Raw genomic sequence first — 24,240 nt, forward strand, 5'->3', positions numbered from 1 at the left:
TGGTCCTGTAGTTGTTGGAGTTTGAAACCAACTGGGACTTCTAGATCGGATAAATCACACATCTCGACCATGAATTAGGGAACCCAATACACACCACTCTGTTGAAGAGCATCGACATAAAGGATCACAAAATCAAAATACCTAACTTAGAAAGTTTTGCCTGAAATCCTTTTTCATTAGTGGCTCTGTTACATTTCATGAGTCTAATGGCCTCAGATACGGTGGAGGGAGTGAAAAGATGGCAGTTTGGGGGGGGGGGTAAGGTGAAAGAGCAGCTGGTGAGGGATATTGTAAAGAGTGGAGGCATGGGACACTAGAGAGTGCTAGTCAAGGGTCAAGGGTGGGGGAGGGTAGTGGGGAACAAGGTACACCAAAAGGCTTTTGGGTCCCAAATGAGTGTGTCGCAAAGGGATCTGCATTGTGAAGCCATGGACAACCGCTTCTTGTGATGAAGGAGACAGTGGTAAGAGGAGCACAATTGAGTATAGGAGGGGGAATGAGCCGTGAAGGAAGGACACAGGGAGCGATGGGAAAACTTACAGTCCTCATCATACCATTGATTCATGGGACAAGATTTTTGGCTAGCGGGCTAAGGTGGGAGGGACAAGTGTGGTGGGGGATGCAGAGGAGGGCAGACTCCCATATATGATTGAGCAATAGGTCAAACAAGGACGAAGCCGGGGAGGAATCCGAAAAGCTGTTTGAGGTGGAGGGTGAAGAGGTAGTAGTCACACTTAGAGAAATGGAAACTGGTGCGGGGGCTTGAGAGTGAGGTTGGGGAACAAAGAGGGGGGGGGTGGGTGAAGCAGATGGTGAGGTTGAGGATGGAGTCGTCAGCCAAAGGGGGGTGGGTGATGGTGAAACGGCTAACGGAGGGAATAAAAGAGGCCAGTGCAAGAGCATAGTCTACCACATTTGCACCCCCACAATGGGGCCAGCAAGTGAAGAGCTCAGAATTAGGGAAGTAGGGGAGGCCATTCAGATCAACAAATCAGAAGACTCACAGAGCTGGAGGAGATGACGACCGTAGCAAGAAAGAGGCCCAAGGCAGTCCTGAGAATGGTGTTGAAAACCCAAATTGGCTGGATCTGTCTCCCAAGTACAAGTCAAATCTAGAGTGGTCAAATCCAAATCTCAAATACAAATCAGAGAAGGGATCTCCATCCATCAGACTATGCATGGCATACGGAGAAGTGGCCGGCGAGAAATAACCTACTGCTAAGATGTCTTTGAGACGACAACCAGTATGGTTAATCTGGATCCACATAAATCTAGGTGAGGTGTTAGAGTGAACCACTGTTGTAGTACTAATGGGTCATCTTTGATCAAGTCACACCACCTGAACCACGGACACTGCTCGACACCCGAACCTCCTCTCTGTAGACAGATTTCCACTGATGACCAGAGAACCTTGGGAGAGGGCAATCCGACTCTCATGAGTCTCTGTGACAACCAAAATATTCCCCAAATCCACCGCATCCGAAAATAGTCTAGGTAATGACCAAAGAGTGTTATTACCATTCCAGCAGTTGATTCTGAAGATAATTAGAGGAAGGTTCTCTTTGATGCAATTTCTGGCAGGACCATCATTTTGCTAGAGGAGCTGATCTCTGTTCCCAATCGCTCGGAGGGGAATCCCGAATAATAACTCTAAGGTTTCGGATCACTGCCCACTTCCCAACCCGATGCGCCTTTGCAAGCAAACCCCTAGAGTGTCTCAGCTCGACAACCTGTGCTCTAGTAAGGTCCTCATCTAAAAAGATCTTTGAAAGAAGAGGGAATAACTTCCTCTTTGATCTAAGAGCTTGTAATGTGTCGAAAAGTGAGAGGAATCACAGAAAAAGGGTACCATCCGGTCCCATCCAACTCCTATTTAAAGTGATATCCAAGATGCCTAGATGATTTGAGAGAAAGGATTGTCTAGTAGTCAAAGGATTAGTGGTGAGACTAGGGAGGCCTCGAACTTTGAGTTTAAGCTCGCTGGCACGTCTCCAAAGTTCCTCGGTAATCTGCTCGTGGACAATCTTCTCCACACCCACAAGAGGAGATGATTCGGGATTGGTGCAAACAGAGGCCCAAGATTTGACCTTTTGCTCAGTCTCAGATAGAGGAGAATTGTGTTTGACCACGAGCTCATTCTGTCGTTGTTTGAAAGTGTCAAGTTCTCCCAATTGCTCAATGACCGTGTCAAAGTGGGTTTTATGTTTGCTGTTTTAGAATGAGTGGCAGAGAAATTGCATAGGGTAGATGAGTTGGAATCTACCTGCAATTTAATAGCCGCGATGGTCTCTAAGAGTGCTTGGACTGTATCCTTCAAACATTGGTTTTCTGTCTTATTTTTAATATTCTGTCATATATCCTATGGTAAGTTAATGATGGCGCTAGAATAGCAGCAAAGGCTAGCACCGAAACAGATCCTAGAATAGCAGGAGACACAGGGGTCCCCATGGGGAGACTAACAATGACACAACAGAAGGTTCCCAGGAAAACGAAGAAAAAACAAAGCCGCAGCAGGAGAATAGAACAAAGTAGAAAATTGAGAATGAGCCTGAATGTAAAACAGTGGTCCAAAAATCAGCTGTCAACATCCAACACAACTATCCGCAACACCACATATCAGTAGTAAAGGTAAGCTAACCCGTGTGCGAGCAAAGACTGGTTTGGGTTTTGCATGTAACACCACAAGAAAAGCACAAAAACCAAGAGCAAAAAGGAGATGCCAGTGTGTAGGAGTACAGAGATGACACCCAGGACATGCGACTGTGTATTGACGAACAAAACAACAAACGTTGCACAAAACACAGGCACAATGCTGCGCGCGACCAAGGAAAGGAAAATCTGCACGGTAGCCACTACATGAGCAAGGAAAAACCAGCGCGAAAGCCACTACACAGATAGACACCCACGATGCAAAAGAGGCAAACCCTGGTTGAGAAATCACGAACAAGCAGAGAAAATGACAACTCAAAATCACCACAAGAGTTAGTGGAACCGGAGCAACCAGATTTGCGAGGCAAGTAGACAGAGACCTGTGAACAAGAAGCACAGGAGAAGACATTAGCGATGGCCATGATCGCAACCGCGGAGGTGACCAAGGTAGCGAGCAGAGATTTTGCGCGAGAGTCGTCGCGGGACAAATTCTTGAACAATGATTCTATAGAGGGAAGAGAAAATGGTGCCATTGGAGAATGAGGATTTTTTTCCATCAGTTTAATTTTTTTAACAGAAGAAATATTTGCCATGTTTAGATATTAAGGGTATGAGTATTAATTAATGTTGTCAGTTAAATTATGATTCTTTTAATATTGTAAGTTAGGGATCTGAACAACACTGCAATTACTTAAATTAGTTAATTAGAATGAACTCAAACTACTTTGTAATGCACTCAGATCTATTTGAACATTATAGGATCAATTAAAGTTTGAAGCTATATGTGGTAGAAATAATTTTAGTATTTTCTAGATCACTTGAGGAAATTATCTATTCTGAAAAGTATGCCACATTTTCACTCTCTAGATCTTTTTCCTGAGTGTAAAGTTGGATCGTAAGCATCTTTTGGCCATACGCACAGAATCCTGATTCTAAATTCTGGTCAGTTAGACATGACAACATAAAAGCAAGGTAATTTCAGTATAGGACCATGGATCATGTCCCCAGCTCTATACTCCCAGTTTCTGGTGATTCCTTTTATATATGATATAGTCCTCTTTTTATTCATTTACACATGAACCCTAATTTGATTGGTGTTCCAGGACCTGTCTCTGAACTTGTATTGGTAACCTGCATCTCCTGGTAGCTATGCATTAAAAAAGTTAAACTGGAATTCAATTCACTATGACACACTTATCACGGAAGACTTTATCAAGCTTCCAAGAATATGCAAACCATAGTTGCATTGACATGTATAGAGTACAGATTAGAGGAGGGAATCAATAGAGTAGAAGCCTTTCATATGGTTTTACAATAATAATGAAATGTTTATCTATCTATCTATCCATATGTGTAAATACAAAAAATTAGAAAACATGCAAAATCTAAGTTAACACTTATCAATATGGGAAGATAGAAAATAAGCTTTTTCAATTGGTAGTAGCCTTTGCATGTAATCTGTAGGCAACACATATGGAATGTTTATCTCATCAGTCTATTGGTGGTTTTGCAACACAGCAGACTAAAACCATCTCTTCTAGTAAACTTCCAGCATTTCAAATTCTTTGCTTCTCCTGATAAAGGACAAGTGTTCTGGCTTCTTCTTTGACCCTTATTGCCCTTATCTGATACACATGCCATCAGACTTGTCTTTGTTTGGAAATGATACTATTCTGTTTCACATTTGATCTATATCTGATTCCCATCCATACCAGTAATGGACAAATTTTTTTGGGAAAGGGGGGGTGGGGTATATCTGGTAAATTAATGGAAGAAATGGAAGAACCAAGCTAAGGAGGAAATTTCTTGGGAAAATGAATCTAGGAGAGTTAATTTCCTTTTAGTTATTCTTTAAGGGCAGCAACTTGCTATAGACTGTTTGTAAAGATGTTATTATGACTAAATGGGGCCAAGAAGCATTTGACTTTCTTCTGCTAGAATACCATACCCAAATGTTCACATAGCATCCATTCTGTATCAGTTTTCTGTACGCATTTAAACATTGGATTATTTCAGTTTTCTTTGTTATATTCTTAAATTTTCTAGAAAGTTAATACTTAATGAAGCCTGACAACACTTTCCATGGATTTTAGTCCAGAAGATGGACAATTGAGGCTACGGCCAGACATAAAATTGGAAGGACCACAGTATTCTGGTCAGAAGAGCAACAGGAATGAAGCTTATGGTGAAGATGATAAAAAATGGCAGTTGCTTGGAGAGGGGATGGAAAGGAAAAGATCTCGTGCTACACATTCAGATTCTGAAGATACTTTTGGTGATGGAATTGTGAGTATTCCGTATGTGGTATATTTAGTAGACAATCCTGTTCTTTGCTATGATGCAAGTTGAACAGTCAGATGATCTTTTTTGCTTTTTCTTATTTCATTGCAATGAATGAAAAGATTATAGTATTTCTTGGTATTTTCAAACAGGAATCTGAGGGAGATGGGGATGAACCTGATGCTGTACAACAAGATGATGAGATTGAAGCTCTGACAAAAGAATATACAGATCTGCGTGAACAGGAAGCGTACGAAACTATTTTGAATTTTGTTTTTCCTGTAGACTTAAAGATTTTCTTTGGGTAGGCTGGATGTGGTTCACTGGATTTCTTATTGGTACTTTTAGTTTGTCTGAAGTGTTCTTTTATCTTTGATTTTTACTTAGGATTTCAGATTTTACTGTCTACATGATATTTATGTCCAAGATTGTTGTATGTTTGTCCCTTACAATTGTAGTGACTGTATATGATTTGTACATATTCATTATTTTAGGGAGAAACATTCTCAGTGGCTATAACTGGGGAGAAACATTTTCAGTTGATAGATCAATATCATGTAAGTAATATGCATAAGTCAGAATTTGCTTTATGGAGGTGTCAACAATTTACTTGTTTTGATCCTTTTGGAGCACACGGCCATATGTGGTGGCCAGAGTTTAACAAGAGCTTCTGGCCCGATAAGTTTTATTGCTGCATATGGATGTATCTCCATGCATAATGATGTGCAGGTCTTTGTGTTTGTCATTGACAGATGGATTAGTATGTCATCAGTAATCTCTAATAGTTATTTTGTTAAAAAGTGGACTAGAGAGTTTTTTATTTCTAGGTCTGTTTCACAATTTCCCCAATAAGCATTTTTTATTTATTTATTTTTGATCAGTAAATGGCCAAAGCCTAGATTAATTATTATTATTTGTTGAAATTTATTATTATGTATTAAGGTTGAGTAGATTCGAACCCAAGACTTCCCACATGAGAGGCTCACAAGTTACCATTGTGTTATAGGCTCTTGCCTTCCCCAATAAGCATTTTATTTTTGATTGACAATCTTCAAATTCAAAATTCTGATAGCCTTTTGATTTCGTATTCTTGTAGACACCTGTTGAAAAACTTGAAAAAGCATGTGGATGAAGACATACGGAAGGGTCAAGCAGTGAGGAACCAAAAGGTACTCATTTAAACATTGAAGATTCTTATTAAGTAGAAGAGATGTTTCATTATCATATGTTTAATTTTTCAAAAAACCATTGAGATTCTTATGAAACGAGAAGCTGACAATCCTGACAGCTATCAACAGATCTACTAACTGGCTTCATAATGTTTTTATCCCTTTGACAATACCATTGCCACATTCATGTCACTATTCCAATTGACATAAACAGCTGTCCCATTTATTCCAACAGTTGTGAAGTTTATGCAATATGTATTGTTCTTGCTGCCAATGCGTAAGGCATGTCAAGACTCTATTCTTTTCAAACATTTATTTCCTAGGATGTTTATTACTTGAATAGTTGCTTCTGCAGATTGTTATCTCTATGATCTTTTGATGCTGGATGCAGTCTTCTTTGTGCTTCTAGGAAGATTATATAGCTGCAAAAACTAAAAGAGAATATTTACTAGTAGAGAGTATATTTGTTTGCGAGAATCCAATCATTGTTATCAACCCTTATGCTCTTGAAGATAAAGCTGTGTCCATTTCTTTTGGTACATTAGGACTCACTTTCAGATTTACAAACCTTTATTCCTAGAATGGTAGTTCTTTATTAGTTGCTTTTGCAGATTGTTAGCTCTGTGATCTTTTGATGCTGGATGTGGTCTACTTTGAGCTTCTAGGAAAATTACTAAGCTGCAAACAATAAAAGAGAATATTTATTACCAGAGAGTGTAATTATTTGTCAAGTTGAATGCAATCGTTGTTCTCAGCACTTGTGCAGTTGGAGATAAAGTTGTGTCCATTTCTTTTCATACATTAAAATTCCCTTTCAGGTTTACAATGCTCCATTTAGGATGCCATATCCTTATATATCATTTATGTAATTGTTCCATCAATTACTTTGCTTGGAGATCATAACATCCTTTAAGGTAGCCAACGCTTCACTATATGTACCCTCCTTATCTGAGCCTTGAGAATTGTTTCTTTTGTCTAAAGACTACTTTCATCTTCCATAATTTTCCTTGGCATTTGATTCTTTTCTTTTCCTTCTATTTTAGCCGATGAACTATCCTTGCCTTACAATGCTAGACAATTAATCTAGTTGTTTGCAACAATAGCAATGCCCCGTGTTAGTGTAAGTGTGCTTCTGGGTTCAACTGGGCGCATTTTGGCATTGTGGTTTATGGAATACTCGCTCTTACTGTTGCTTCTTTTCATGGGAGGGTAATTGTTTTAAATAAGTTAAATAACTGATGCAAAAATGCACATAGATGAATCCAAAACAATCTTTAACTAACTTCATGGGTGGTGGGAAACTTATGCCTAATATTCTGTTTTTCTGGTTTGGGTTCGGTAATTGACCCATTTATGCTTTCTTCTATACATACATAACCATAATTTTCCCAAACTTACAAAATTTAGCACAATTGAGAACACAGCTGATAATATTCAACGCCATTTGTCAAATCATTAATGTATAATATAAATCAAAATGTTTTATATCATAGTAGTTTTACTTTAAGATTGTCTTGGGATGGAGTGAAGAGCGGAGCTCTTTGGTATGTGGACTAGGGTTCCTCTCTAGCCGTGTCGTTTCTTCTATTTTGGGGCAGCAATTGGGGTTGTTCAGGGAAGCACTAGGTTTTTGCAGGGAGGAGTGCAGCGTGGGAAAGTTTGGGTGTTTTTTCTTGCAGATGTGTTAGTAAACAAAATTTTCACTGCAGATATTTATCTGAACTGACAACTTTTTCCCCAAAGAGCAGTGACAATTGTGCCAACAGTTGGAGAGATTGAAATCCAATCACAATCAAATCACAATCTTCCTCTACATTTGAGTGGGGTAGCTCCCTCGTATGATGGGGGTACTTGGTATTTTTGTGTACTTTTCACCTAAAAGTACAAAAGGGACAAGATAGAATAGTAGGGTACTTGGTGTTTTTGTGTACTTTTCACCTAAAAGTACAAAAAGGACAAGATAGAACTAAAAAAAACAGAAAACAAAAATCCTCATAGTAGGCATACAAATGCTAGGTGAGATTCACAATTGATAATTGTTTGGAAATTTCTCCATGATTTCCCCATTTGCCAAAAGTGTGCCTTTACAACAATTTGCCTCATATATATGGACATGAGTAGTGTAACCACTTAGAATAACTTCCTAACCACTTCATGTTACTACTTAAGATAACTATGTAAGGTGATTAGTTCAGGTTACTACTTGGAATAACTACCCACGATAACCACTTAGGATAACTACCCAGTAGTTACTTGAGACGGCCACTGAGAATAACTACCTTTTTGAAAAAAGTTAGGATTTACCTAACTTTTACAATGATAAAGCCCAAGCTAACTCTTATTTATAACAAGTGACATAAGTCACTTTTACAAAAATATATTAGACACCTGGGATTTTCAAATTAGGGTTCTGGCAAGGTTTTGTCTCCATCTGCTTCTCTTATACCTGCAACTCTCTTACCATCTGACCATTTGAGAATGCAAAACACATCTTATTGTCAGAGTCAACAAATAATCTTGACTGCCATAGCATCAAAGAAGAGGATAATATATTGAGATTGTTGAAGTGCCAATGTCTTCTCGCAACATGATCAGGTTGTTCTTTTTGAGGAAATATACTCCAACTGCAGCTGTGTGAGATTTTTGAGAAAATACTCTAGAATCCAAGATGACATCAATATTCGTTTGTGTCATAACCCCTAGAGGCATTCTCAAAATATGGTGCTTGGAAACCTCTTCCCAAGGAGTGTCCATGCTTTCCAATTTGCTATGAAGTATTCCATCTCTGGCAGGTCTATACTATCTTCTTCATTGTTGATACCTTTAATAATATTCACGAGACTAATTATTGTCCGTCATTGCTTGTTCAATTTGTATGCTTCTTTATGGTGTTATGGTGGTCCATTGTGCTGAAAAACTCTATCAAACAGCAATGTCCCTTGCTTGTGCTTTCACATTTTATATGGATGACAACATGGATGGTAATAATGCTGGAAATACTCTGCCTATGTTCATGTACGATCTGCATGTACCAAGAACATCTGCACCTGTTGACACAACCGCCAAAGGTTTAAATGGACACTTTCAGAGCTTCCTGTAGGATTTAGCCCAGAAAATTTAGATGAAAAACAACAATAAGGAAAGCCATAAAGGAGAAACAAGAAACACGAGAAGACACCCTGGGAAAATCCCTTCTAAAATGAAGGGAAAAACCCAGCCACACAACAAGAGATCATTTTATTGATAATATGATTTCAAGTGTACAATGTTGTTTGCTTCAAGCGATATATATAACATAAAGAGAGACTCTTCACATGCCAACATAAGGTCTCTACAATTTCCAAAACATACTTCTTATTTTCAAATACAAATTTTTGAATTTCCATGCCTCAATGCATGAGACATGGTGTGTGACACATTTCATTATATTTAATATTACAATTTATCATAAATGTCCTTTTCAATTGAAGGTGACCACAACGATATTAACACCCAGAGATAAAGATCTCTATCACAGCTACAATCTTCAACACTCCCTCTTAGCAAGAGAGAGATCTTTAGTTGAACTGTCACACAAGGCTGCAACCAAAATGTCAATGATAAAATCTAATCACATAGATCCTGTAAAATTCATGGAATCGCTCAACATGAAAACCCTACAAGAATCACAACCAGCTTTCATCACAGACTCAATGCGATGTCATGAAATCTCTCAACATGACATACTTGTAAAAGTCACAACCACATTTCATGACAAACCTGCACAAATCATATTAACCTTTCATCACGAACTCACTCAACATGATGCCGGCATGGAATCTCTCAACATGACAAGTTAGTAAGGATCACAACCAACAATTTATCATGGACTACCTCAATGTGATACAATCATGGACTCTCTCAACATGACTTCCAAAAGATGGGAGGAAGTGGAGATTCCGCTTAACCTGTGTTGGGACTCTGCATGTTTGCCGAAAGCGGGTTTTTTCTTATGGTTAGCATTTCAAAATAGGATTTTGACGGCAGATAGGCTCAATAGAATTGGTATGGCAGGCCTGTTGAGATGTGTTTTTTGTAAAAATGATTGTGAAAATGTTGACCATCTCTATAATTGCCCTTACTCTCGTAAGTGCTGGTAATGGCTCATACATAAATTTGGTTGGTATTCTCCGTTTTCTAAAAGTCTTAAGGATTTTCTTATTGGATGGCCAACTCACATCTGTAAGGGCATCTATAGTAAACTCTAGAATATCAGTCCTTCTATTCTCATGTGGAAAATTTGGAAAGAAAGAAATAGGAGGATTTTCTGCGATAAAGAGATGAATGCAGAAGAGCTGATTCAAAAAACTGAAGCAAGTTTAGTGGAAAATGTTAATTCCTATCTCAGCAAATCTAGAATGGAAGAAGGCTCCTTTTTTTTATGGGATGATTCAATCAAGAAGTTTTGGCCCAAGTTGATCAATCCTCTGCTTATTTACTTAAAGGAAAATAAGGAGGCTAGGAGAAATTGCAAATGGTCCCCCCCTTCAAAGGGCTAGGCTAAGCTTAACTTTGACAGAGCTGCTAGAGGCAACCCCGGGGTTGTTGGTATTGGATGTATCGTCAATGATGACTTAGGTAAGTGGCTAGCCAAAAAAGCTATGTCCATCAAACCTGCTACTAACAATCTAGCTGAGTTCGCAGCCTTGGAAGAAGGTCTGAGTATATGTCTTCAGTTAGGTATATCTAAGCTTATTATTGAGTGTAACTCACAGATTGTTTTAAATGCAATTAGGAAACGATCAACTCCTAATTGGATCTTGAATTCGAGATTACAAGTTATCCTTTTGCTCGATAAATTCGAGGATATAAGGATTTGCCACATCTATAGAGAAGGTAACTCCAAGGCAGATTCATTAGCAAATGTAGGGGCTGACGGTGTTAATTTTTCTGATTTTAGGTCCAAGGATTCATTTGTGCTGTAATTATATTTTTCACCAATTTTAAAGTTATTTTAGTATTGTATTAGGTTTTGCTCTAGGTAATAGATTGAATTAACCCTTGGTTTTGGTTAGTCTTTGGGGCTATATTCCCATAAAGTTGTGTGCGTATTAAATTAGAGAGGAGTATGTGGGTATTTAGGGTTTCTTATGTGGGACAATATTGCTTTTTTTTTGACCTTAAGAGTTTCAAGTACCATCATTAACTATCAAGGTGGATTGCACCGTGAAATAAAGACAGAGCATTTACATAGGGTTTAGTGGTCATAATCACCTAAGGAGATGACAGTTTGTCATCTAATTATGATATGGTGATGGGTAGCTCATCTAGTAGTCACGGCTCCTAGGTTCTTCGAGACTTAACATTTTCGGCTTGCTGTCCTTTATTTCTATCTTCTGTCATTATCGGGAAGGGTTTGAAGCAGGTGCAGATGGATACTAAGATTTGTGTATTCCACACGTCCGAAGTGCGAACTATGGTGTTTATTGGAAATGTAAAGCCAAAAAGGTGGAACAATATTCTCAGGGTAGTGGATGGCATGACAAGGATTGCTGTCAACAGAGCGATTGGAGGAGTGTTCAAGTATGATTAGTCTTGTAGGATGAATAGTGATATAATTGGCATTTTTATAGGGTGCATGGCGAGAATTGGTTTCAAGAAGTGGGCTAGGATCCGTTTATGCCTAAATATCTTCCAATCAACCTGGTGTAAAGGCATTGAGGAAGCTATTATGGGTTTAGATGAGGATTTATGCTTACCCCTCCCGGAGATGTATATGGAGTACCCCTTAGGGAGCCTTAACATTGCTAATATACCTAGATGTCCAGCCCTAATCATCAGAGATAAGGCGGCCTTTCACATGGCTTGGCCCCAGATGGAATCCTGCTTCCACTTTTTAATGGGTTGGAGAAAGATTGCTCCTGTGATGGGGCACAGGTGGTTGGTTAATTACCTCAAACTACATAAGGCTTACGTTCATCCCGGAGTGACTTTTGAGAACCTTGACAAGCTGGACTTTTGTACACCTAACATTGAGAAGACAAGTAGAGAGAAGTCTACTTTTGAGTTTCCTCCTTTCTTCAAGGCTGATAATCCAAGCGATGTGGCTGAGGTCATTATGATATATTGGAAGAAGTAAGGGCAGGTTCGATGAAGTTGGTTTTTTTGATTGTTTTGGTTCTTAGTCCTCACAGCTTCTCTTGTAGTATTCTGGGGTGAGATGTATTTTGAATTTTTCATCTCAAACGGTGCCCCTGTTTTTTAGGTTCGGGTTTTTACTAAATATGTAGTGGTCGGGTTATACTATTCCAAAGTCCATGTGTTATCAATTGTGTATATTGTTCACATAATGCTATGTTTCTGATGTATATTTGGACGTGGATGATTGTAGCAGTTTTTAAATTGTAAACTAAGATAGGATTTAAAACTCCCTGTAGATCGGTCTAAACTTTATTAAGCTTAATACAAATGGTTTAAGATTTGATATTTTAGGTATTGGCATGTTGTTGTTGTTTCATTTCTTTTGCTCTCTGTGTTGTGGTTTCCCCGATTTACGCCCTTCGGGCTTTGTGTTTTAAGTGGGGTGTGGATGGATTTAGTTTATTAGTGATATCAAGATGGGATGATTATAGATTTTAAGGCTTTTTCTAGGTTTAAATGCCTGTGATGGTTATTTCGACCGAATTGGACTTAGTTCTGTGTGCTTATGAGATTCTGGTTCCGACATGTTAATTTCAGTTGGGTTGTTTTTTGTGGATTATTATATCATTCAGCATTCTTGATGCTTTGGTCAGTATGTAAAGGAGTTCTTTGTCCCTTGACAGGGTATGCCTCTGTTACTAACTAGCTTTAATATCTTCTTTCAATCTTTATTGTGTAATTAGAATGTGGTTTATTAGTTTGCATGATTAAACTAGTATGATGAATTTATATGATGGAGCCCCGAGTTTCCTCTTAGTTTCTATCTTAATATCTTTGTTTGAATCATTTTGTTAAGATCTTTGACTGTATAGTGGTAAATTTCTTGATAATGTTTTCTTTTCTTGTCTTTATTGTAGGACTTATTTTATTAATATTCTATTATTGTGGATATTTAGTTGATAGGTGAAGCATTATGACTTTTAAAAAATTGGTAGATATTTACCATCTAATATAGGAAATCAGAATATCTTGGAGACATCACAAGGCTGCCATTATCTTTTTTTGTTTAGAAACTTTTCTAACCATGTTGATTAAGCTTAGGAGGGATGAATGCTTTGTTTGGGAGGTATGCCTGTACATAGGCGGCACTTGATTACAGTTCAAGTGGAGTCTGATAAATATTGATAAAATGTAACCAAATTTGATGTTAATGGTTAGGGGTATGCCCCTTTTCATGTTGCAATTAACGACAATGTATTTATTAGAAGTGATTTGACTGGGGTATGCCCCTTTTAAGATGTAATAATAAAGGACATTTGTCCCGGACTAGACTGGAGGTTTTCTTCTCCGTTCTTTCCTACTAGTGCCCGTTTGAACGGAGTAAAGCTGATGTAATTTATTTATTTGTATTAATAAAATTAATCAAGGCCTTAGCCGTTTACCGATAAAAAATAAATTAAAAAATTATTATTTCCTAGAATTATATTTTAGTATTAGTTTTAATATAACTTTATTATCATTGTTTATTTAATAACATTGTATTATCTAATTATTATTAAAATTCTATCTTAAAATGGGGATATGACAATCTGCCCTTCCTCAAGCAATTAGATAATTTCTTCTATTGAGTTGAAATATATATATTTCTTTTAGTTCAAATTCTTAGGTTGCTATCATGGATATGTTTGTATCCTTTTTAATAGTCATTAACTTTCTACATTAGTCTTTTATATAAATTATTTTTTCTAGATCTCCTTTAACTTTACAGGATGACAAGATCGTGCTCTGATACCACTGTAATGTCCCCACTAATAGGGTTAGTTAGGGACAAGTAATACCTGCAAAATAAATGTTAGAATCACAATAATGATAACACTAACTATATTATTTTACCCTCTAAGTTAACCCCAATCTTAAGGATGTCTATAGATCAGGGTTCTTAGCTCATTGCTACCTCACCATCATCCTGGGAGTGCACCCCTTACCATTCTTCTTGGATGGGCATCCTCTATCCAAGGCCAACGACATATGTAGACGTTTGACAACATCAGAATATTTTGGCACATCGATTATCGGCCATGGCAGACAATGGAGATCTTAAATATCTCACATGCTCTGTGCTTCGATATCGGCACTCGGCCATGGCAGACAATGGAGAGCTTAAATATCTCACATGCTTCATGCTTCAACTCTCATTAATATCCATGGTGCTAACCCCATAGGTTAACACAATATTATTCGTAAGTATGATTCATTAGTATAAATAAATTCATAAATATTATAAAACAAATATAATCCATAAACATACCTTTCTTACCTTCTTTTTTTCTTGGTCCATGTGGCTCTATCTTTACTTGGCCCTTCAATGAATTATTCCTTCTAGAATTATCTCAACTCTATATTTACTTTCTAAAATTCTTTCTTTTTGAATTATAAGGGAAAGGTCAAATATATTTTTTGGTGTCTTATTTTCCAAGAGTCGCAACCTTTCATAATATAAATATTTTGAAAAGTCACAACACTTCATAGTTATAATCCTTTTGAAAAGTCACAACACTTCATAGTTATAATCCTTTTGAAAAGTCACAACACTTCATAAATAAAATCCTATAGAAAAGTCTCAATACTTTATAATCATAATATTTTTGAAGAGTCACAAATGTTCATAATTATGACCCTTTCAAAAGGCTCGCATCCTTTCAATATCATTGATACCTTTTCAGAAAGTCACTTCCTTATTTTCTTCATATTACTTCCCTCTTCCATTTTTCCTTTTTGAAATCCTCTCTTCTCTTCCTTTTTTTACCCTTTAAAATAAACTCTCCTCCATTTTATATCTTAATTTTAAAGACTCATGTCTATTTGTTAAACATCTCTCAACTTTTCATTAGATTTAGTTAATTTATATTATTCTATGTTATATTATTATTTACTTATTTATATTTATTATTAAAATCTATTTAGAAAGTTAACATACTTTCTACAATATTGTCTCTTGTATTTAATGTAGTTTCTTTATTTACTTATTGAAATTTTATTATTCTTTAATTATTTAGAATATCATACTAAATATTATTTCATCAATAATATAGATTAAATAAATAATTATTATTTTCTAGATTAGTTTTAATATAACTTTATTATCATTGTTTATTTAATAACATTCTATTATCTAATTATTATTAAAATTCTACCTTAAAATGAGGATATGACACATTATGTTCATTTTGGTTAAGGTATTTCTCATGATAGACAGGAATATGAATTGCCTAAAATTAAAGAGTGGAGGTTGGTGACACCTGTTTGTTCATTTGTATGTTATATCTACATATTGATATTCTAGTTTTTTAAAGTCTTCTCTTTATGCATATTTTTTATCTGTGTGGTATTCAAATTTATATATCTGAACTTTTATTTTATAATTTTGTACACTGAGTAATGAATAAAGTTTATTGACTTCCACAAACTTATATTTGTTCAATTCATGATTTTGGATTGCTGAATATGTTAAGGATCACTTCTATTTAGGACTAATTTTATTACTTTTTCTTGTCATGGTGAAGGCTTTATGGGACAAAGCTTTGGAGATTAGAATATCACTACAAAAAGCATTTTCACGTTCTAATCAGCTACCGCAGGTTTGTTTAGTCATTTATCTCTTCTTTTTATTCTCCAATTTGATATGTGCAATGCAGGGGTTCTACTTCTATATTCACTTTTTTGAATGAGGCAATATTTTGGGGCCAAGCAGGGTTCTTTAATGACTCCTTCCTGCAAATCTGACATCAAAATTGATAGAGCATATTCTGAGCTTGTGTCTTCTGCTCATCAAACTCTAGATTGCCTCCTTGATCTGCAAGAGGTCAGTTCACGCTTTTCTCGTAGATTTGATCTTTCAAGATCCAATGTTACTGATTTTGGTGTCATCTATTTCTGTTTAAGGCTATTTTTCTCTCAAAGATGTTTGAATTTGAATCACATCTCTTATTCTTCCACTGGGTGAGAGGGAGGAATGAAAAAGGAATGCTTGGTTATTTACCGTTTTTACTACAAATTTCACATGGTTATTTGTTTGAGATTTTGACATTGAGAACACAGCACTGTACCACAGATGTGCTCTTTTTAAACAACTTGAAGTAGATAAATTTTAAGACGCAAGATATTAACCCTTTTACTTTGTGGTAATAATGCAGATGTTAAAGTTTCACTTTGCTTTCAAATAAGATTCATGAAATTTAGATTGGATATTGACAGTACAGCAGTTCATTGAAAATATGTGTCATTGTAAGATATTTAGATCATCAAGATTACAAAATTCTACAAGAATATAAACCTTGTCTTTGAGAGTAGAAAACAGCATGCTTGAGTCTACTGTCTCATCTAATTCTTCATCCTATTTTCAGTCTTATTGTCAAACTCAAGACATTATTATGTTGTAAGGGTACAACTTCATCTTGACACTTTTTACATTTGATTGTACATTTTTTATGCATACACATCCAATAGTGACACTTTCTGCACTGTCTTTTAACAAACCAGACACAATGTTTGCCAAGGAAAAGTACAAGCCTCTCTTATTTTCCCTATCCATTTTGCATATATTCTATGTGGAATAGCATTTGTATTTGGGTGCTTAAAACTTTATTTGTAGCTTATTGTTAGATGCTATGTATCATTATGGCAAGAGGCATTATAAATATGTATAAGGAAGGTTTGAAGAAACCTGCGCTCATAAGAACTTGTCCTTAAATCTCATTAATTACGTATAACTTGAAGCTGTTCAATATCCAAAGTCTTAACTTCAACAAATATTGGAGTATGCATAGTTGAAACTTGAAAGGATTAGAATTATATGGGTTAAAATTTATATAAAACTAACAGAAGAAATAAAGGCTATATGTGATTGTTTTTTCCCATTTATGGTGCAAATAAAGCCACTCTTCATGTATAAATGCTAGAAGATGGAAGCTACCAATTTTAGTTTAACCCCTTTTAACTTTTTAATTGATAACTTTATATAATGGTTGGGACACAAATCTGGAACCCCAGAACAAATAGCCAGGCCTTCTGAATTTTTTTGTAAATTGTAATTAGTTTTTTATTGTATGAAAATGAGGTTTTCTTTGAAATTTAGTTTTTATAGACTATATTTAATTTGGAATTGTGGAGTAGAGATAGCAAATTGGATACACAATCATACCCAGAAATATTTGACATTGTGGAGTAGATTTATTGAAATAAATTTGTTTATTGCTTATAATTAATTTTTTCGCTGGTTTTATTGATATCGTTTCTTATTAAAAATAATATTATAATGTTTGCAAATATATTTCTAATTGAATGTTTTTAAAAGTAATTTATAATATTGGTTTAGATTAGAAAATAATAGCAATTTTATAGTTTTTAGCAATAAAGGATTTTTCTTGAAATAAATTTCAAATAAGGAGGATCTTTTATAGCAATAATTCTATGTTTCAGTGAAATGTGGGAAGTTTTTTTTCCACTAATGGATACTCTAGACTGTTACAGTTAAATTTAAGAATTCTAATTTCTAACATTTATTTAATATTTAAATTTGCAATCTGAATATGTGATGAATATCTCATTTACAATTGATAACGAGATTTTCTGTAACCACACCTCTATTGAGCTGAAAGATTCTCTTGGCAACGTGCCTATTTATTTAATCAATTTTAGACACGTGTACAAGGTACCTCATGAAGGATATCTCTCAGACTATTATAAAATTTATATACATTTTGTTTGGAAAAATATCCATATTTGTTGTCTGGCTTATATTGATGGAATGGAGATCATGTTCAAGCTTCAAAATACGGAATGGTTTTGACTAGTGCATTGTAAAGAACCTCCATTGGTTCTGACTCCAACAAACATCAAATTAATTCACTTAACACTTTGCATGAAACCTCTATCTAGCTGTCATTTATTTTCATATTACTTTTGTCTGCTTGTAATGGTTTAAAATTTACTTTAGACACTTGCAAATGGTTATTAGGTATCCAAGAAAAGAGCTGCAGTATAGATGCAATTTTGTTTTTGACCAATCATGTGCATACATATGATTTCCAGATGTAAAATGTGCATTTACAGCCAGTAGACATTTCTACGAACACTTGGCATGCATACTAATAACTGAAACACATAACTACAACTGGGCATTTTAATATTTTATAAAACAATTGTGGTGCAACCTTATAACTCCTCTTTCCAATACTGACTATTTATAATGAACACGAATAATGTTGAAGTAAGCAATGCCAATTATCAAATTTGAATGCTGCAATTCATTGTACCATCTCTATGGAAATTACAATTAAATTAAATAACTCGTATATAGCTGTTGTAGAGATCAATAACTTGGTTTCTTTCATTAAATATTGAAGAAAAAAGAATGGCAAAATCTCTAGCCATCTAGTATATTGAAACATAGCGTATGTGGGAAATTACAAGGGACCTTGATAAAATAAAAGTGCACAGTCAGCAACAGCATGTGATTAGCAAAAGGGAACTAGAGATTTGGTTCAATGTTTCCATTTTACTCCCTGATGAACATGACATCCAAAACAGAGCACTTTGTACATAGGAGAAAGGAGTTCGTGGTGGAGTTAAGCCTAAGCACCAGCGTTATTAAGTCTCATCAAAAGGAAGACCATCATTTAGCAAAAGTCCATACAAACTGGCACAAATGGTGAACAACACCTATCAAATACAAAGAGGGAAACAATGAGTATCCTGTGTTGAATCAATATAGAAAACAGCAACAACGAATCATGATCTCATCGTTTTGTGATTGCAATTCAATTCAAAGCTAGTTGTTATTAGGAGAAGTTCATATCATGAATCTTGGTGGACATATCATGCTCTAGATATACTATTGAAGATGAACTATTGGCACCTGCAATAGCGACAAGGAAGCCTTTGCAAAATTTCTATAAATAATAAGGATGGTGTTTAGATGGCAAGACTTGAAATAGAGACATGAAAACACGGGTCTACGTTGGGCATTACACTCGAAACAACGAACATCTTTGCTGGCATGGATGTCGATCAATCAGATGATATTAGAATCAGATATATCATCAATGAAATAAGAGCCATTGTGTCTAGTAGTGTTGGAGATTTATGGCAATGAAAATATGCATCTCCAATAATTGGCATAATTAATAATGATGTTCATTATAAGTGTGAGCAAAAGACATATTCGAAATTCTAGAAGAAGAAGTATTCATATTCATTTGTACGGAGGGATAAGGTGGTTATAATATGGATTTGTTATTGTAAATTCAAATATTATATTTTAATGATTAATAAAAGCCTTTTTTCTTTTTTATTTTATAAATGGCATGGAGACTTAAACTGCAGATGATTTGTCCTTTATAATTATTTTTAAAAAACTTTATAAACAATTTATGTTAGATAAGTGGACGAGGCCATCAATGGCATTTTAAACTTGATCATCGTAGATATTGTGAAATATTTAATTGTTTTTAAATCTGTGTCCAGTTTGTCTCCCCGAACTTAGGAGTTAAACCACAATCTAGACTAGTTTAGAATTGCCTATATATATTTGATTCGTTGCATCTTGATCATTAAACTATTTATAGTTTATGTGCATAGAACATTATAAAGTTGTACGTTAAAATCTTCATTGTAGTTGACTCAGTTGCCCAAATAAGCTAAAGCACTGGTCTTTTTATCATTAAAGTATTGGATTTATATTTGAAGTCAGAAAATCTACAACTTCTTTCTTACAAACCTCAAATCCATTGGTAAAACCCTATACAAAACATTCATTTCAAACTATCACATAATTCCTTATTAATCAAGTTCAAAGACCTTGCCAGCCAGAGAACTCCAAAGCTTAAATTTGCTATAGAAAATCCTTGAACCAAGTAGTCTGCGTTTGAGGTGAAGGTTTACCTGCCTGGGTGTAGCAGAGCCTAAAGCATAGGGTAATCAGGGTAATTCTCGTTCGTTGGTTAGAATTGATTGCGGAATCCTATCAGAGAAGTGACAGGCTTTTTGATTTTCAATCTCCGGTTTGGGAACCAATAGATTGGTGACTCTGTTGGGGAGAGTTGCTCACAATATATTGTGAAGTTACGTAGAATTTCAGATTTCGCAGATCAGAATCAGAAAGCAGTTGTATCAGTTTGATTGGAAGCGTACTCTGCTGGAAGTAGGAACCCAGAAGATCAAAACATTCCTCAAAGAGGTGGTGACTCTATTCAATAAGTTTTCACTTGGTAGCTCTGCTAAGGAAGAAGACTCAGAAGGAAATAGTGGGCAGTTTTTTAAAATGTATCGATCATTTTAAAGAGCCCTTTTATTCTAGATGGTATCAGGGCATTGGCTTTCAGCAAGTTTGATTATGAGCCTAGCAGGTTATCCCCAAAGCTTTCACAACTTGTACCAGAGTTCCATGAAGAATGGGATGAATTGACAATTTGGCATTTGGATGCGTTTTATACATTCATAGAAGATTATGAGGTTTGTGCAAAGGATCAGGTGTTGAAGCTATTTGTCAGAACATTAAAGGACAATATGAGACATGCGTATGAATCATTACCCACACAATGTATCTCATCTTGGAAGGGTTTTGAACAATGGTTCTTGTATGAATTTCATGATGCAAGCAAGGAAGATGAAATGTGTTATGAATAGTATGAAGCCCAAAGCTGCAACATGGAAGAGAATCGTAATATGTCTCCACTTGATGCCTTTTTCTAGTTTAGAGAGATTTGAAGGGGAATCTTCTGTGCATTTGTACGTGAGGATGACAAACATTTATCATGAGATACCATCAAACATGAAGCCTCCATATGTGGAGTTTATAAGGAATTTTTTTGACTTGGGAGTCTCGCCAAGTGACCTTGATTTGAAGCTTCTTTTTCAGATATTGGAAGAAGGTGGTATCCAAGTGAAAGAAATGCATGAGGATATTCCTAATTTGAATAAGGAGCAAATTTGTGGACAATCTGAGGAAGAATCCAGCCATGATGAAACTTGTGCGACAACAGATGTCAGGGAATGTGAAATTGAAGAGGAATGTCTGAGCGTGGAAGAAATTTCAGATATGCTAGATTTGGAATATCAGAAACATGTTGAGCAAAATGATCCAATTTTTTTCTCAATTCACCATGGTGAACAAGTTGATGGATCAATGCATCCTCAAGGGGTACTGGATGAAGGAGATGGTAATTCACATGAATCATATACAAAAGATGAAATAGAACAGCATACAGCATATGAACAAGAGGATATTTCAAATGGAAAGCTCAGAAGAGGAATTGTCTTAATTATTTATGTTCGTGAATCCATTGTTTGAAGAGGAAGCAGAAGGGAATATGTCTGAGTTCACTATGTTCTCAAATCGATTGTTTGAGGACTTTCTATACAATCAGGTTCATCAGCATCATGATGAGGATAAAAAGCTTAATAATAATATGGAAGCTGATAAAATTCATTCAGAAAGTGAGGCGTATTTCAATTCATCCTATGAGCAGGGGTTGTTTCAAACATGTGAAGAATATATGGTATTAGATATGTGTATTGAGGAGAGTGCATTGGAGATTAGTTCTGAAAATTTTCCAAGCATCCCACTTGTTCAAATTCTTAATAAGGAAGAAGTAGTATTTCCTAAACATGAGCTATCTTCGAAACCTTCTTGGAAAGAGAAACAACACCAGGAATACGAAGATGTAGCAGATTGTGTGCAAGGAGATATTCAAAATATTGATCTAGATGTTTGTATAGCTGATCATATGCATGACTGTAAGGATTTTCCATTCAGTAAGGACCAAAGTATACCTAATAACTTTTTAAAGGCAAAACAAAAGTTAAGTACCAAAGACCGCATTGATGAAGTAGAAGCAATAAGTATTGATGATGGCATCATATTCAACAGATCCCAAGTGTTACATAATCATAAATATGTATTTGATAGAGGGAAGAATCAAGTTTCATTTTTGGGGGCCTAGGGCCACCCGATCTTACCGTGCATCATGTTAAGCATGGATGCTTGGTCTGCTTCTCCAGAGATAGATGGGATTCTCATTATGCCAACAAGTGGCATATGTCCCCAACAAGAGCCACTAATGAAACCCAATTTTTGGGCCTGCATTTGTGCACCCTATGTACTCACTATAAGCAAGAAAGAGCTGAATATGAGGATTTAAACTGATTTGCTTCTAGTATGCTTGGGCATTGGATTAACAATCCAATCTGTATGCATGCTGCAGGAGTTGCTGGGTAATATTTCACATAAAACATTTAGCATTAGTAAGATTGACAACAATACAGTGGCAAATTTGTTTCTTCTTAATATTGAGAACCAAAACAACAACATCTACCAAGACATGGCTATTGAGCTGGTCTGTAAAAGAGTAGAATACACAGCTATTGCTCTTAAGACACTTGTTCTGGTGGAGCTTAGTGCAAAATATGTATCTAATCTGAACAATATATCTACCATTCAAAGGGAAACTTTTATTACTGCCTTATCAGAACATGAACTCGCTATAGTTTTACTGGAGTTGGCTGCAAATGATAATACAAGAAAAAGATTCAAGGAATTTGTATGTAGGGTGAACAAAAACCCTGACAACCTCAGGAAGTAGTTCATACTTAAATTTTATTTTCAACTATATAAACTGAAAATAGTATGCTCGTCTATTTCTGGTTACATAGAGCAGAGACAAAAAATGCACTATTATTTGAGGGAAATAAGTTTATATATGGGTTTAATGGAAGCAGAATTATCTGGCCCAATAGAAACTTCAGTGCCTTGCTGAGGATTATTCCATCACTAATCTGGAGAGATTATGTCCGGGAAATCTCATCAGGCAGCATCAAACAAGGAAAACAGAAAGAACGATAACAGTAATTTGCATTTCCATGAGGTTTGATAAGTCATGACATTTCAAAAGGAAATGGTGTTACAGGATTCAAGAAGAGTTGGCAGATTAACGGATTTCCGGATGATTGATGGATTAACAGAGGAACAAATGTGTTCCTTATAAAGAATTACAAGGATGTTGTTTCTAAAAGAAACAACGTAGACTGAAGACGGAATTAGAAACAAAACTAGAGACAGGATAGGAAACATTCCTATCTGGACTGAAGAAAAAAGAGACGGGATAGGAAACATTCCTATCTAGACTGAAAGACGAACTACAGACAAGTAGTTGACTATTATAGAAAGTATAAGATATTATCTTAATACCCTCCCTTAATGGTCAACGTACGAATGTCGGAACATTCTGGGATAATTGAGACCCTCCCTGGATCTACAGAATGTTGAAACCAAGAAGCTTTGCCAGAAGAGTGCTATGACTCAAAATAGGTTGCAATTACAAAACTTCATTTTTGTGGAAAAAACGGTAAAACCCAGAATCTCACGCAACCTTGCGTATTACAGACAACTTGAAATGATTTTTGAGGAGAAAATCAACAAACCCAAAATCTCACACAACCTTGCGTATTACAGACAACTTGAAATGATTTTTGAGGAGAAAATCAACAAACCCAAAATCTCACGCAACCTTGCGTATTACAGACAACTTGAAATGATTTTTGAGGAGAAAATCAACAAACCCATAAAAACAGAAACAGATTCAGAAGGCGAAAAATGCAGCTTCGCCTTGATCAGGACCCGGAGAAGTTGAATGCTGCGTAACACCCAGAACAAGTTGAGCGGTGTTGCGATATTCGAAGATTGTGATGATGCGCTGCTTCCAGGTTTCATAATTGCGACCATTGAATTTGGAATTATGTTCGAGCAGAATATTTGTCAGAGATGCCATGGCACTTTTTTTCAATGAAAAACTGTGAAAATCTGTGAAGGCACGTTCTTCGAGGCAAAAATACGAAAGACCCAGAAGAATCAGAGAATGACCCAGAAGAGAGCTCGAAAAACCCAGAAGGAATCTCTTGTTTTCTAGATCTGTTGGCTCGAAAATTGAGGCACAAAAATCGAGGCACCCAAAAAAATGGATGACAA

The 24,240-nt window shown here is 35.9% G+C and overlaps 1 protein-coding gene across 9 annotated transcripts in view; it reads left to right on the forward strand.

Annotated features, from left to right (window-relative positions):
* LOC149571828 (rRNA processing protein-like protein) overlaps positions 1 to 24,240 on the forward strand; it is a 124,542-nt gene that overhangs the window by 4,942 nt on the left and 95,360 nt on the right. For all 9 annotated transcript variants that reach the window (XM_089813236.1, XM_089813241.1, XM_089813235.1 and 6 more), the window contains 5 exons: positions 4,743 to 4,935; positions 5,082 to 5,179; positions 6,026 to 6,098; positions 15,782 to 15,856; positions 15,970 to 16,080. In XM_089813236.1, coding sequence (XP_089669362.1) covers positions 4,743 to 4,935; positions 5,082 to 5,179; positions 6,026 to 6,098; positions 15,782 to 15,856; positions 15,970 to 16,080 — 550 coding nt within the window. The remainder of the gene's footprint in view (positions 1 to 4,742; positions 4,936 to 5,081; positions 5,180 to 6,025; positions 6,099 to 15,781; positions 15,857 to 15,969; positions 16,081 to 24,240) is intronic.

The sequence above is a fragment of the Cupressus sempervirens genome, chromosome 2 (assembly GCF_028749045.1).
Source record: "Cupressus sempervirens isolate cs-2001-9-10 chromosome 2, ASM2874904v1, whole genome shotgun sequence".
Lineage (NCBI taxonomy): Eukaryota > Viridiplantae > Streptophyta > Pinopsida > Cupressales > Cupressaceae > Cupressus > Cupressus sempervirens.